Raw genomic sequence first — 16,182 nt, 5'->3', positions numbered from 1 at the left:
CATTGATGGAGCTGATTTCTACAGACACTGGTATCTACAGACACTGGTATCTACAGACATTGATGGAAGACACACATACACTGATATCTGCAGACACTGATGGAGCACACACAGACACTGGTATCTACAGACACTGATATCTAGTTTCCGGTCAGGTGACTTCTAATCACATGTACCATATTGAAACGACAGAAATAGATAGGCTTGAGTAAAGAGCAGTCATAAAGATTTGGGTCCTCGAGGGCCACCCGGCGAAGCGGATCAGATGTCACGTGACCGGAAACTAGCGTGCATGTCAATATTACGTTAATGTGAATGATATAAATCATTTTTCAATATCATACAGTTATTTATAACATATACATATCAGAAATATTTTAGGCTCAAAACTTTTTGATAGCCTCTCGTACACCCGGTTAAAATACGCCGTGCGTGTCAAGAAGCGCGAACATTCATATTATGCCGAAAATAGACCAGGAAGCTATCCCCTTTCCAGGTCACAAACTACCCCGAATTCAACTGCGCGGACATGTCCGCCGGGTTTTCCTCAATCCAATCTGACGTTATGCTATATTTGTCGTGTTCAAACCGGGGGAACATGGGGAGACAGTTTCAAATAAGCGTTGTGGGTGTGCTTGTTATCATGAGTATAGTTCTGATTGTAACGATAGTCATGAATCTACAACTCCAGAATGCTTTAAATATCACTCAGGACGAATTCAGCCGAATTTTGAACTCAACTCAGCAGATCGAAGACCCGCGACCGAAATGGACGAAACTGAAAACAAAGCTAAACGAGTTGTCAAGGAAGGCAAGAAATAGTTTTGTACATAGATACATAGATTAGATAGCCTAGCCGTTAGGTGAATAGCGTTTTATGAAATTTAACATAACTTCATGTGACACGTGTAAAATTATGACCACCACTATTCAATACTATTAGTAGCCTTTTCATGATTTATACAACACATACATACATACATGCGTACGCACGCACGCACGCACGCACGCACACACGCACGCACGCACGCACATACATTTGTAAAGCGCTAGTATCCAGCGTTAGCTGCTCAAAAGCGCTAGTGTCTGACATGATTGAAAGGGTCACTGAAATACCATATTGAATATGTATTATGTATTATATATTTTTATATTTTATCTTTAAATAATAAAACAACATGACACCATTTTGTATCCAATAATTATAAAACAGTTCCATCCAAACAAACCAAACTAACTTCTTAAAATGCCAGGGGCGTTGCGGCAGCCTAGTGGCTAAAGCGTTGCCTTGTCACGATGAAGACCCGGGTTCGATTCCCCATCGAAGCCCATTTCTGGTGTCCCCCGCCGTCACTCACCCACTCTTAAAATACCATGAAAATGTCACTGCTGCACATAAGCAATGTTAAGTGTCGATTAAGTGTCGGGTTCATATCAAGTTTAATGTGCTGACATCATGGCGACGTGTGTATGTGTTTCTTGTGTGTCCGTGTTTGTGCTTTATATACATATTACACACACACGTGCGTGTGTGTACGTAGCATATATAGCATAGATATTTAGATGGAGAGAGAGCATGTGTGTTTGTGATGTGTGTGTGCGTGCGTGCGTACGTGTGTGCGATGTGCGTGCGTGTGTGTGCGATGTGCGTGTGTGTGTGATGTGCGTATGTGCGTGTGCCTGCCTGTAGGTGGCTTGGTGAGAGTTAGGTGTGTGTGCTAGTCATGTGTGTATATGTGTTATGTGTGTTGCTTGTGACGTGTCTATATATGAGTGTGTGTGTGTGTGTGTGTGTGTGTGTGTGTGTGTGTGTGTGTGTGTGTGTGTGTGTGTGTGTGTGTGTGTGTGTGTGTGTGTGTGTGTGTGTGTGTGTGTGTGCGTCTCACTCTCTGGGGGACAGTTTCGATAAATGAGACCAAATTTTAAAACAATTCCGATTTTATTCTAACCAGTTCATGTATCAAACCTTGAACGATATTTCCACACTGCTATTTATAATCTTCCCTTTTCTGTTTTTTTTAGAATGACATCCTCAACAGATCCATCAAAACCCTGGAACGTCAAGGTATTTTGAAAGACATCTACTTAAAGGCGAAGACCTGCGCTAGTATTGGGGGATGGGGTTATGTGATTTGTTTGTGATTGATGCGAAGTTGTTTTTGGTTTGAGTTCTCTGTTTCTATTCATTACAAAGTGCAACCATTGATTGCATAGGACGTCAACTTACCACATCACAGTACAATCACTCATTCCACGGTACAACCATTGAATACATAGAATAAGCTTTGTTTGCATAGGGCAACCATTGAATGCATCCGGCAACCATTGAGAACGTAGGGCAATCATTGATGACATAGGACAACCACTGATAACATAGGGCAATCATGGATTGCACAGGGCAACCATTGAGTGTACTGTTCAACCATTGATTACATAGGACAACCATTGTTTATATAGTGCAAACACTGATTTCAATAGGGCAAGCATTAAGTACATAGGATATACCTTGATTGCATAGTACAACCACTGGTTTCATAGGGAAACCATTTATTACTTATGGCAACCATGAATTTTACAGTGCAACTACTGATGCCATTGGGCAACCATTGCGTACGTAGGGCAACCGTGAATTAAACAGTACAACCACTGAGTACACAGGGCAACCATTTATCAAACAGTGCAATCACAAATTCTATAAGGCAACCACTGAGTACATAGGGCAACCATTTATCAAACAGTGCAATCACAAATTCTATAAGGCAACCACTGAGTACATAGGGCAACCATTTATCAAACAGTGCAATCACAAATTCTATAGGGCAACCACTGAGTACATAGGGCAACCATTTATCAAACAGTGCAATCACAAATTCTATAGGGCAACCACTGAGTACACAGGGCAACCATTAAGTATATAGTTGATGTTTAAAGTCAAATCGGCAGTTTTTCAGCCATATAGAGACTAAAACAAATATACATTAATAACACAGTGTAAACTAAAAACTGTCATGATGTGGTGTCATGAAATGACAGTAGAGTAACTAATGAGTGAGGGGGGTCAAATTTATCGTATATTTTCAGCCTTATCGTGACGAGAGAAAATTCTACAACAACTATACAAATGTACATAATCATGTAGTCAAAGTACAGTATAACAACTAAATTATCATATTTTATTTAAAAGCATGTAAAATAATAAACTGTCAATTAACATCACTATATAAAAATGGGCTTGAGGTCGCTAACCGCCAACATGAGGGACCGTGGGACTTACAATAAGTTTGCTTCAGTGCAAGCTTTGATTACATAGTACAGTTACTGATTCCACAGGGAAAAAGGACTATATCATTATAAAGGTCAATCATTGAGTCCCTTGTAGAACATATGTTGAGAGACCAGAAACCCTCCCACTCTGAGGGTAGCCTAATGGTTTAAACGTCCTCTCGTGACGCTGAAGACCCGGGTTCGATTCCCCACATGGGTACAGTGTGTAAAGCCCATTTCTGGTGTCCCCCGCCGTAAATATTGCTGGAAAATTGCTAAAAGCTGCGTAAAACCATACTCGCTCACTTATATGTACACAGATGTTTCTTTGTTTGCAGTTTAAGGCCGCATTCGGCAGTATTCCAGTTATACGAGGGGGTATAAAAAATGTACTTATCACCAAGACGTGTTCAGGGCAGAAACTTTATTTTGATTTCTTGTCCTTAAGACTTCTCTACATAATCACCATCCAGAGTGACAAATTTCTCCCAACATTTCTTGACTTGTGCAGACGCTTGAATACACCCCCCTGGTTTCATGGAGAACCAACCCTCCACCTCTTCAATGGCATCATTGGTGTCGTTAAAACGGAGTCCACATCTTGGCTCAACTGTGAGGGACATATGACCCCGGTTTATAAATGCCTTTTCCATCTCGGCGATTTGTAAACAATTGAGTTTGGTCCAGACAATCCAGTGACTAACGTCATGAGCATCGATCTACGGAGTTGGGATACGATGACATGTGTCAACCAAGTCAACGAGCCTGACAACCCGATCCTGTTAGTGGTCCCCTACGACAAGCAAGGGTTACTGAAGACCCCTTCCACCCTGGTTCTCGCGGGTCTTCAGAGATATCGGGTCGGACTAAAATCTGATTATGTCGAGATTATTACATGCGTGTGCTTCAGATACTATCTATTTCATGAGCTTGTATTTAACGAGCGAAAGCGAGTTTGATAAGTTTAGAAACAAAGAGTTGCAACATACAAGTTATTATGTATTTTCTGTAATCTGTTTCTTCGACATATATTCTGGTTATTCTCCTGATGAAGGTATAACTCATGGCACATTGAGACATAACAGAAAGGTCAGTTGTGATGTCATGCTGTCTGCTGCCTACGCATTTCTGTTGTTAGTCTCTCAGTCTCCTGGCGGTGGAGTAGCATGGTGGTTAAAGCGTTCGCTCGTCACGCCGAAGGCCCGGGTTCGATTCCCCACATGAGTACAATGTGTGAAGCTCATTTCTGGTGTCCTCAGCCATGATATTGCTGGAATATTCCTGAAAGCGGCGTAAAGCCATACTCACTCACTCACTCACAGTCTCCTGACGGTGGAGCAGCATCGTGGTTAAAGCTTTCGGTCGTCACGCGGAAGGCCCGGGTTCGATTTTCCACATGGGTGCAATGTATGAAGACCCTTTCTGGTGTCCCCCTCCGCGATATTGCTGGAATATTGCTTAAAGCCATACTCGCTCACTCACTCTCTGTCTCCACACAAACGTTTCCAACATGCGAGGTAATGAAAGCTAGATAACACCAAAGACCATTTTTAGAACTGTAATGCCGAAAGCTTTCGGCCGATGCACGACTAGCGTGTCACTACAATCAGGTGAGTATTCCTTCATTATCAGACCATAGGTCACCACACATAGTCGCCATTTAGGGACTTGGAATTCCATCTCACACGTGTTTGATGCCAGATACCTCACATGGGTTTATCGATCACCAACAGGTGTGTAAGAGATGAAATTCATGTCTGTTCCTAATCTTCCTGTTTGATTTCAGTGACAAAACAAAAAAACGAATTCCAGCCGGCCGCAGCTCACCTGTGGTTAGACTTGACAAAAACTCGGCGTGCAGGTATGTTGAAACCCATAGGTCTCGCAAGTACCAAAAGCTTTCGTCCATATCTCCGATGTTTATAGGAGGCATATACACATGCTTTCTGTGGGGATTCATTTGTTGGTGTTTATTAAATCGCCAAACACTGAGTTGCAGTGACAGAAGTGTACAAAATCCGTTCCAGATATATTCGGACACTTGACGTAATTTCCATAGACTTACATGTTATTTCAGTGTAGCATAAATAATTTTCATGAAGTGAGTCTAGGATGGATCTTTGTGAAATTTGACAGGCAAATTTGAAATTATCTCTGCTCCGCGGACATAATTTAAGTTCAGTTTTCCGACCACTATTTAACTAATGACATCACATTTATCAACTTACGTAATACTATGGTTCCACAATGCACAATCCCATAGGCCGCCGTGTTAAAGGAATTCACGGCACTATACATATATTGATTAAATTGTTGCCATTCGATAAATAAGCAACGGAAAATTAAACAGAAATTATGTGATTGTAGGTAAGATGATTCCTCACAAATGTGCAAAATTTGACTTGAATCTTAGGAACATTAAATTCATGAAAATGATTTATGTCACACTAAATTAACATGTAAGTCTATAGAAGTACGTCAAGTGTCCGAATATAACTGGCACGGGTCAATAGGTCGTCAGCGCTTGACTTCACTATCTCCGGCGATCTTATTGGCTGACGCATATCATAGAATGAATGGATTATTATGTGTTTCTTTAAAAAATATCTTTACTCGTATTTAAAATTATTCTTACCAAGATAAAACATCAGACAGTGACATCTTGAATGAAAGACGTTTGAATTTCACTCTAATTTTCGTACGTGCAGTTGTCATTTTATTAATCAATTTGATTGCCGGAAATGGTGATATAGAGATATCAGCTGAGATAAGATAATCCTTTAGGGGAATTAAACTGGGGGAGCAAACGGCATGTCAAAACAAAATACAAATAATATCCAGTCCTGTCGATCTTTGGGTGGTCATGCCACCTATATATTGTGAGCCATTTAGTAAGATGGCTGAATTTCTTTCTATGGGTATCATACTATTTTACATATCTCCACATAAACTTCATGAAAGAAAGACACGTAAGATGTTAATCAATAGATGAGACATGTGAAACATACATGAAAGAGCATTAAATATCTTTGAGATGACCCCTTGTACTTGTAGGCAGCACATGCATTTCATGCCAGGTGAGTCGACGTCATACCTGGCTGAGCGACCTAACTGCCATCTGTAGTCTGTTCTGTTGTTTTCAGCAGCTATTCGTTTTTTCTTCAAAGTTTTGCCCGATTTACGAGTCAACATGCTTTCCTGGATATCCTATTACGCATCCCACTGAACGCCCAGTTAGACCGATGTGAGTTATTTCGACTTATGCTATTTGCAATTGTGTAAATTTTAGGGATAATGATAATGTGTCCATTTATATAGCGCCAAACTCCACACTAGGTATGCTCATAGCGCTAACAGTCAAGGCCATTATTACCCCGGATAACCCAAGCTGCCTGTTAGGCGCTAGAAGGTTGTAGTCATATGACTTTTTTCCACCGGGTACCCATTTTCCTGCTGAGGACACCAGACACCTGAGGACACCAGAAATGGGCTTCACACATTGTACTCATGTGGGGAATCGAACCCGGGCCTTCGGCGTGACGAGCGAACGCTTTAACCACCATGCTACTCCACCGCCAGGAGACTGAGAGAGTAACAACAGAAATGCGAAGGCAGCAGACAGCATGACATCACAACTGACCTTTCTGACCCAACCTTCCTAGATATCCTATTAGGCATCCCACTCAACGCCCAGTTAGACCGATGTGGGTTATTTCGACATATGCTATTTGCAATTGTGTAAATCTTAGAGATACAGAGTAACAGCCTAAAAACAAGGGTTTTTTTCTATTTCCGGCGTACTTTAGGTTTGATTCTCGATATGGGTTTGTTGTAAAGATTTTAGCTTTTAAGCTTCTTGACTGGTATGTAACTGTCTGAAATAATTAATAAAGCTGAAGAAATAAATTGACAAAATCAGCAGTTTTCAGTTTAAACATATTTTATTCACAATGGGAAAGGATCGGGGACAAGTTCTTTCAACTTATTAAACCCCTCTCCAAAGATATTACAATGACTAATTACATCACAAGCAATTATTAGAAACAGACAGAGAAAGACTGAACGATAACAGCGGGAAATGTTACAATACAAAAGGTGTATAGAGAGAAGACTACTGGAATCGTTTAGATTTGCATATATACTGATGTACATTTTTTAATATTATTTCCTTTTTTCGATTTGTCATACCTGCAAAGCCGTTTAAAATAACAGATAACAGCAGTTATTATGTGCAACAAATTTTGCGAAAAGTGAGGCAAGTATCAATTGACATGTTTTATCCTTCCTTAAAGGAAGGGTAGCCTAGTGGTTAAAGGGTTCGCTCGTCACGCCTAAGACCTGGGTTCGATTCCTCATATGGGTACTAAGTTAAAAGTTATTGTACTAAAAGCATGGCATGAGATATTGTATTAAAAGTTGTTTAACAAACGATCATAGATTCAAATCGCAAGTATGGGCTTGTATTACAAGGGGGTAAGCGCAGTAGTTGGAACAGTGAAACATATAATAATAATAATGCTAATTTTTGCGCCTAGAATCCAACACGATGCTGCTCTCTGGCGTTACATTATTACCCTGACGGAATTGTACTTTCAAAGCTGCTACTAAGCGCTAAGCGCGACCGTATAGGTCCGTACATCCGCTTCTCAGGTACCCATTTGAACAGCTGGGTGGACTGAGTGCAATGTGGAGGAAGTGCCTTGCCCAAGTAGACAACAAAGCATGAGACCCAGGTCACAAATTTTGGTGTCTCCACCGGGATTCGAACCCGGGCCTTTGTTGTGAGAGGCCAGCATGCTAACCACTACACCACTGTGCTCCATGTGCGGTACATGATGAGCGTTAACTTAGACCAACCCTACGTGTTCTCGGTGTTTCATTTAATGTGCATACCCCTTTGTAATGCAAACCAATAATAGCGATTTGAAACTATGATCGTTTGTTAAACAACTTTTATCCTAGGTTGAATAAATTTCTGAGATTTAAATGTTCAGTTGGCAAGGTAAAATTATGAGGATTTGCAATTTTCATTTCACTTTATTTTATTTACTTTTTTGTTTGAAGTGTAATTCATCGGTACGTTTTCACTACAAACAGACCATAGCTAGGATTCGACCAAGGGAGAGAACTGCTTAACTTCCGCTGTGTGGCTTTCTTCAGACTATGGTCCATGCGGTCATAAGTGTCGCGAATCTTAATCCACAAACGCAATACAACAGATCAGTGTTTCAAAATCTGAGCATCGGGTATATTAATATAGACCACAGAGTCAGTTTATATTGAACAATAACTGCCATCTTTTTTGGTAGGATTCGACCAAGGGAGAGAACCACCTAACTTCCGGTGTGTGGCCTCCTCCAGACTACGGTCTATGCGGTCATAAGTATAGCAAATCTGACAGATCAGTGTTTCAAAATATCAGAATGGGGTATATTAACATATACCTTAGAGTAAGTTCATAGACCCGTGAAGATCCGGGGTAGAATAGGTCTTCAGCAACCCATGTGCTTGCCATAAAAAGGCGACTATCTTATCGTAAGAGGCGACTAACGGGATCGGGTGGTCAGTTTCGCTGACTTGGTTGACACATGTCATCGGTTCCCAATTGCGCAGATCGATGCTCATGCTGTTGATCACTGGATTGTCTGGTCCAGACTCGATTATTTACAGACCGCCGCCATATAGCTGGAATATTGCTGAGTGCGGCGTAAAACTAAACTCACTCACTCACTCACTCAGTAAGTTCATATTGAATGGATATATAAATATCTGGTTTATCCAACACCACTATTAACAGGTTTTATATAAACGCTTGTGGGAGTCAACTCAGATTGAAATACCATCAATAGGTTGCATCTTCATTAGATTTAGTTACATCGAAATAACCAGCATTTCATGTTTAATGCAATGTAATAATTATCGATTCTTCATTCACTACTTTGTTGGTTTGTTTGATCTTTAACGACATACTCAGCAATGTGAACTCGTCAGTACAAACTGACCCGCGAATCCACTCTGCCTCTTCATCCGAGGGACCCGTGAAGATCCAGGTTATAATTGTTCTTCAGTAACCCCTGCTTGTCGTAAGAGGCGACTAACGAGATCGGGTGGTCAGGCTCGCTGACTTGGTTGACACATGTCATCGTATCCCAGTTACGTAGATCGATGCTCATTCTGTTGATCATTGGATTGTCTGGTCCAGACGATATTAAAGACCACTACCATAAAGTTTGAATATTGCTGAGTGCGACGTTAAACAACAAACAATCAAATAAATCAAAATCTCCTTGCGGTCATGGCGACCAACATTCATATCCGAAAGTTACGGTTGTGAGGGTTTGTGGTAGATTTGTAGTGGAAGAGCCCTAACTTCAACATATTCAACAAGTCCATATTTTCACCATTAGTGTTCTCCATTATAAATCTTTTCTCTTATTTCGTGAATACATTATGTATTTCAGATGGTACCCTCTTGTGGCGAAGCACTCGAGAGCAAAATAATGATCATTTCGTGAACGGTGGCATCAGCAGCGGGAATGATGGAGTCATCAGCGTCACAGACTCAGGCGTCTATCTCTTCCATGGTCACATTTGTTTTGATACGTTCCTCAACGGCTTAGAAAAGAAATCCGAATTGATTAGAATATTCATCGTCATAAATCGTCGAATCTCTGGTCCAATGCCGTTCTCGAAAGATATCATCGATTTGGTGAAGGTGAAAAGATATTCGTACCTGTCGACGTGTTTCGTTGGCTCACGTAAACTGGCAGCGGGGGATGAGTTCTTCTTCATGTTTGAAAGTCGTGTTTCTACGCAATACATTGCATACGGAAATTCATCCACATGCAATTCGTTGACAATCGTCAGAGTTTTTTGACGTAACTCACTAGTATGGGAATCGAGGAATGAAACTCACTCACTGGTGGAGTTTGGGATGGAAACTGGATATATCTGTCAGCTACAGCTATGAAAAATAGATATATTTCTAATGAACCCTTATCGTGTTTTCAAAGCAGCGCCAAGTTTTGGATTTTTTTTAATTTCATATTTTCATGACATACAAAGGATATGGTGCCTGACTAATGCCATCGGAAGAGGTACAGATCTTTTTCAGAGGTACAGAGTCCACTTCCGGGTTTGTGCTTCTGATGTACTGAGCCTCAGATCTGATCTAAAGACGTTATTATAATCAGTTTTCAACTCAATCCCTCTCCACAGGGATACACATTTGCAACTGATGTTGGAGGGATTCTATCCAAGTGTCTCATTTTATTCAAAATCCGTTTCTGTGTTCGGAATCAGATAGAAGTCTGACTGAACCCGACCAGGAGAATATAGTGGGTGCTGATGGAGTCCAGAGCCACACTCGCGGATTGCAGTTGTGGCGATGATTGGTCCGTGCACTGACACATTGTCCTGATGGAGTGAGTGAGTATTGTTTTACGCCGCTTTTAGCAGTATTCCAGCAATATCACGGCGAGGGACACCAGAAATGGGCTTCACATATTGTACCCAAGTGGGGAATTGAACCAGGGAGAATAGAAGACGTGCTGTAGATCATCCCTGACTGAACCCAGCCTTGACATGATGAGCGAACACTTTGACTACAAGGCCATCCCACTAAAACACAAGTACGGATTTGACATTCCAGTGATTGATAATGTGATTGAGCATCCATGCAGTTGGGATATGTTGAAGGTTATCCTGAACCTGCTGTTCAGATCCTTTATGTCAGATCTCATGATCAGCCAAGTAAACTAATCTATATCTGGAATCCCAAGGATCAAAAGAAACAAGGACTGACTCTCATGGGGTAGTGTTTGTTTGCTGTTTAACTCACTCAGCAATATTTCAGTCATATGACGGTGATCTGTAAAGTCTTAACAATCCAGTAATAGACATGAACATCGATCACCGTTTTCTTGTTAAGTAACCACCTCTTACTGCATGGGCTGCTGATGACCCAGATCTTCACCACTTGAGAGATTTTAAAATTTATTCATCACATGTTAGCTTTTAAGCCTCTTGGCCGGTATGTAACTGTATGTAAAATAGTGAGTGAGTGAGTTAATATTTAACGTCGTATGTAAAATAAATAATACAGCTCCTGAAATAAACTGACAGACAACATCCGCAGTTCTTATGAGCAACGAAATCTGGTCGGTCGGTTTGTTCTTTAACGCAGCATTCAGCAATATTCCAACTATATGGCATCGGTCTGCGAATGATCGAGTCTGGAACAGACAATCCAGTGATCAACAATATGAGGATCGATCTACGCAATTGGGATACGATGACATGTGTCTATCAAGGTAGCGAATCTGACCACCCGATCCCGTTAGTCGCCTTTTCATGAGTTGTTGCAGATCAATTCTAACCCGGATCTTTACAGGTTGCAACAAATTCTGAAAAAGGTGAGGTGCCTCCGTTTCGGTTGATTCTTCTTCTTCATCTTCACTGGCTTGTATTGATACGGTCTAAGATCCATTTAAAAAATGACACGGGGAACATAATTTATTGCTTTAGAATCAATGGTCACTGTCAACTTTTGAGGTAAAATCAATAAGGAAGTCATCGGCAACAAGAACATATGACGTCATGTCACGTGATCCCCCCCCCATATCTCTGCTCGTGAACTGTCGGTTGTTTCCGTAATAGGCGGAAATACGAGTAAGTTTCGTTTATTTTCTTACTGATATTTTACAGAGTTTGTGTTCAATTTTAATCACGGAATGCCTTCACCCCTATGATGTCTTTTTGTTTTCTTTAGTATTATCGTGTGACATTTTTCACTCATGTAACATAATTATATTTTCATGTGGTTTTTAATCATTGTGTGATACCTGTACATGTTCTACCTGTCTAAAGACATATATTCTAATCTCATACATACACATTGTTTCCACATTTACTTATTTATTATGTGAGCCTGCAGCTGTATGTGTGATGGTTATTGTCCTCATTTCATTTGTAATACCCTGTGTTATTTGCTGACGGTTGCTGTGTACATCAGACCTAATATGTTGCAAATAAAATTTTCACAGTATAATAAAGCAGTACCTCATATGTTCACCTTGTTTACTGCGTGTTGAAGGAAGAGTAATTCTAAAGTTACAACTCATTGCCATTGTGAAGAAATAAAGGTAGATTACTGGTTCTGTAAACTCTGGCATCGATGAACTGAATTCACCTTTCAAAAAAAGGAAGAAATCCACAACAAATCCACTGTAAACTTACAAAGAAATAACAAATGTTCCCAAAGTCTTTATTCATTGGTTGCATCTTGTATCAATGACACCATCTTCCATACAACAAGTGACACATGTATGTTTTTCACAAACAATGATCTGGCCATCAACAAAACAAAATATAGTTTCATAAACAAAGAGTAAAAAGTGCCAAGGAAGCAAATGATGTATATATTAACTGTGTTTATTATTCTTGCAAATGTCCTTTGACTTTACGAAAATTAGAGAAAAATTGAATTTTTTTTTTTGAAACTCCTTATCTTGGTCTCCAAAAACAATTGCAACATTTCATGATTAAAGTACAGTTAGAATTTGTCTGCTAGTCCATAACAGCATGACTGTAAGAGTGACAGGGATGGCAGCAAGAAAATCTATTTTGAGCCCGAAACTGAATATTGTTTCAATGAATAGGGGGCTCAGGGATTTAGATTATTCACAGAATTGATCAATTTGAAATAAGATCAGCAGAAATCTGTGGATGGGCGGAAAATTGCCATCCCTGGAGTGAGTTTGGCTTAAAGCCCCTTGAATAGTATTCCAGTTACTTCAAGGTATGTCAGGGAGGTAAGTGATGCCAGTCTGAGATATTCATCGCTTTGGGATAATGTGGACAAACCCAGAAATATAATCCAGGTGAAACAGGATTCCAACCCATGATAACAGGTTCCTGATATGCCCAAGGGATGCAACTCTACACATGAATTGCAGCACTTTGGACAAGCGGATCACCAGCGCTTCCCAGGTACAGACAGGGGTATGGATAGTCAGATGTTGAAAATCTAGGAGTGGATAGTCTATCCCCAAATCCAGTTATGTACAAAGACCTCTGGTCAAGAATGAACTGGATGCAACCCATGGTGTCTACCCCAGCATATAACCTCATAACAAAGAGCTAGTACAACACACAGTGCAGGGTGCAGGGTTCTAATCCACAAACTTTTTGTGGATCGGGACCCAGGTTGTTATAACAGAAACACTCGAAAACAGACACAATACATGGGAGACATAAGCTGACATGACTTGAGAGAAGCTGTGGAGATGCTCGAGTCAGTCAAATTACTGGGTATCTTTATCCCCTGAAAACCTTTCGCCATCATATAGAGGCAGTGCTCTTCATTCCGTGAGTGAGTAGGATATGATACAGTCCATTATATTGAAGTTCTATCACAAAATACCTGAGACAATCAAGCTTGGACCCCGGAGTGGTGGGTAGTATGAGAAGTGACCTTGCACGGTCAGTTTTATGAGAGATCAACATCCTCAGCAAACAATGACCTTGAACTGTGTATCATCCATTTCGGTCATCTGATTTTTAGTTTAGTTTGGCAGTAAAATGACGGACTTTGTTGTGGAACTTGAATCTAATGCCACTTCGAACAATGTTTCAGAACATGTGAACCAGGATATTAACCTACAGTTACAGGTTTCTGATACCATATGGGATCATGCGCTGCACTCAGCAATATTGCAGCTATATGGCGGTGATCTGTAAATATCAGGACCACACAATCCAGTGATTAACAGCATGGACATCGATTTGGGATACGATGACATGTTCAACTTAGTAAGCCTGACCAAATGATTCAATTAGTCGCCTCTTACGACAAGCATGGGTTCCTTGTTGAAAGTACATGTGTCCTACACCTGGAACTCAATACTGATAGAGGGAGGCATTGAAATATGTTTAACATGTTATTATAGTCCGCTTATATCATTGCGTGTCATTTCAATGTCCAATAAGAATATACAGTCAAATCCCGATGAGTCGAATCGCTGGGGACCAAGTAATAAATTCAACTTATCGATGTATTCGAGACATAGGTATGTCTATGGGGGTAGAAAAAAAGATGATTCAGTCCTAATTCTTCCGCCTAAGCATTTGTATATCTAATGATTTCCATATCACTAATAGGGGGCACCTTTCAGTTCCAGTCTGATTAGCACAGACAGTGATTTCCGTAAAATCACTAATCTGCCATTTGAACCCACCCGTCAATGGCGGAAAGGTGTGAGCCGCGCTGGTTTGTTACTTGGATCAGTTTGCTACACCAATCAACTTCTCATTGACTGACTTCGGCTTATGTATACAAGATTGCGGTTGTTTGAATCTCATGGGACCAAATTTCCTTCTCGAGTCATCGTGTGTATTTATGAGTCGAATTTGTGTAACCGGAAATCAAATGATGACAACTAGAACAGGGAATGGTCGGGACCGACAGGTACTTCGAGTTATGCATAATATTCGCGAGACACCGGCATTCGACTCATCGGGATTTGACTGTAAATCATATTTTAGTGTGATACAAATTTGTTCAATATTTTCGTATCATTACATCAACAAACACCAATCTACACATATCATCCTTTTACATTATCAATCACACATGCACACACACACATAAAGATCTGAATTTATACATATATGTAAAATAGCACTTTATGCGTTTCAGCTAAGCTACCAACATATGCACATAGATCACGTCTGCCTATCACGTAACACATCACACATCTGTATCCTCACAACGGCATGTTGGCATGTTTCTTCCATGGGTTTTCCATCTTCTTGCTGGATAACACTTCCAAGTCCTGGCAGATCCGCTGTCTCGTTGTCCTGGGCTCAATGATGTCGTCGACATACCCTGAAACATGCACAGAACATTCAACCATTCTTGAGGAGTCAGTGAGTTTAGTTTTACACCACTTTTAGCAATATTCCAACAATATCATGGCAAATGACACTACAAATGAGCTTCACACATTGTACCGATGTGGGAATAAAGCCGGGTCTTCTGTGTGACGAGCGAACGCTTTACAAATAGTCTACACCACCACCACCCCATACTTGAGACCTACTGGTGCTTTTCCACATACACATCTTGCTATCTCATCGTAAACTTCGGAATGGTACTACTTCCAACTGAGATGTGATGAGAGGTTTTACATTTAAATAGTTAGACATGCTTGGAAGTTTGACATTTGAACTGTACTACTGGCTGAGAGATGTTACATTTGAATTGTCAGACTGGCTTAGACTTTCTTGAAATAGTGAAAATGGTCTCGTTTTCATCCAACCTTTGGATTTGTATCTCAGACAATGTAAACCCTGACCCAATCTTGCCCATAAGTGGCAATAATAATTTCTCATTATTGTCAGAATTGGAGTGAGTGAGTGAAATTACATTTGCAGTGATTTCAGCCACATTGTGATAGCAGAATTAAAAGAAGATGAAGTAAATAGGAGTACTGACACTTTCTTTGTGATAAACACAGTGAGTGAGTGAGTGAGTATGGTTTTACATCGCTTTCGGCAATATTCCAGCAATATCACGACGGGACACCAGAAATGGGCATCACACACTGTATCCTTGGGGGGGGAATCGAGCCTGGGTCTTCAGGGTGATGAGCAGACGCTTTAACCACTAGGCTATCGCATGGCCCATCAGGGAACTCTGTGCTGCACCTGTGGAAGAGTTTTAGTTACCTCTGTCTGCAGCTGGGAATGGGTTGGCAAACTTGTCAATGTACTCCTTCTCCTGCTCGGCCTGGGTGTCGCTGCCTCGGGAAGATGATGGACACAGCACCCTGGTGGGGAATACAGACATCATAACTACGGAAATATCACTTCTATCTACCACCTAGTCCATACTAATTCTTAATCTCTAAAATTGTA

At 40.7% G+C, this 16,182-nt stretch overlaps 2 protein-coding genes across 2 annotated transcripts in view; one reads left to right on the top strand and one right to left on the bottom strand.

Annotated features, from left to right (window-relative positions):
- Positions 1 to 532: 532 nt before the first annotated feature.
- LOC124262145 lies at positions 533 to 10,300 on the top strand. The gene is made up of 4 exons (XM_046696607.1): positions 533 to 811; positions 2,023 to 2,065; positions 5,051 to 5,125; positions 9,726 to 10,300. The coding sequence occupies exons 1-4, from the start codon at positions 566 to 568 to the stop codon at positions 10,139 to 10,141; spliced, it is 780 nt and encodes a 259-aa protein (XP_046552563.1). The 5' UTR covers positions 533 to 565; the 3' UTR covers positions 10,142 to 10,300.
- Positions 10,301 to 14,797: 4,497 nt separating this feature from the next.
- The window catches only part of LOC124262142 (propionyl-CoA carboxylase beta chain, mitochondrial-like), a 70,437-nt gene continuing 69,052 nt past the window's right edge, over positions 14,798 to 16,182 (bottom strand). The window contains 3 exon segments of the mRNA XM_046696601.1: positions 14,798 to 15,151; positions 15,994 to 16,073; positions 16,075 to 16,094. Coding sequence (XP_046552557.1) covers positions 15,030 to 15,151; positions 15,994 to 16,073; positions 16,075 to 16,094 — 222 coding nt within the window. The 3' untranslated portion in view covers positions 14,798 to 15,029.

The sequence above is a fragment of the Haliotis rubra genome, unplaced genomic scaffold (assembly GCF_003918875.1).
Source record: "Haliotis rubra isolate DU_JTF1 unplaced genomic scaffold, ASM391887v1 Scf823, whole genome shotgun sequence".
Classification (NCBI taxonomy): Eukaryota; Metazoa; Mollusca; class Gastropoda; order Lepetellida; family Haliotidae; genus Haliotis; species Haliotis rubra.
The sequence above is the reverse complement of the archived record's forward strand: the minus strand, read 5'-3'. Positions and strand labels throughout refer to the sequence as shown.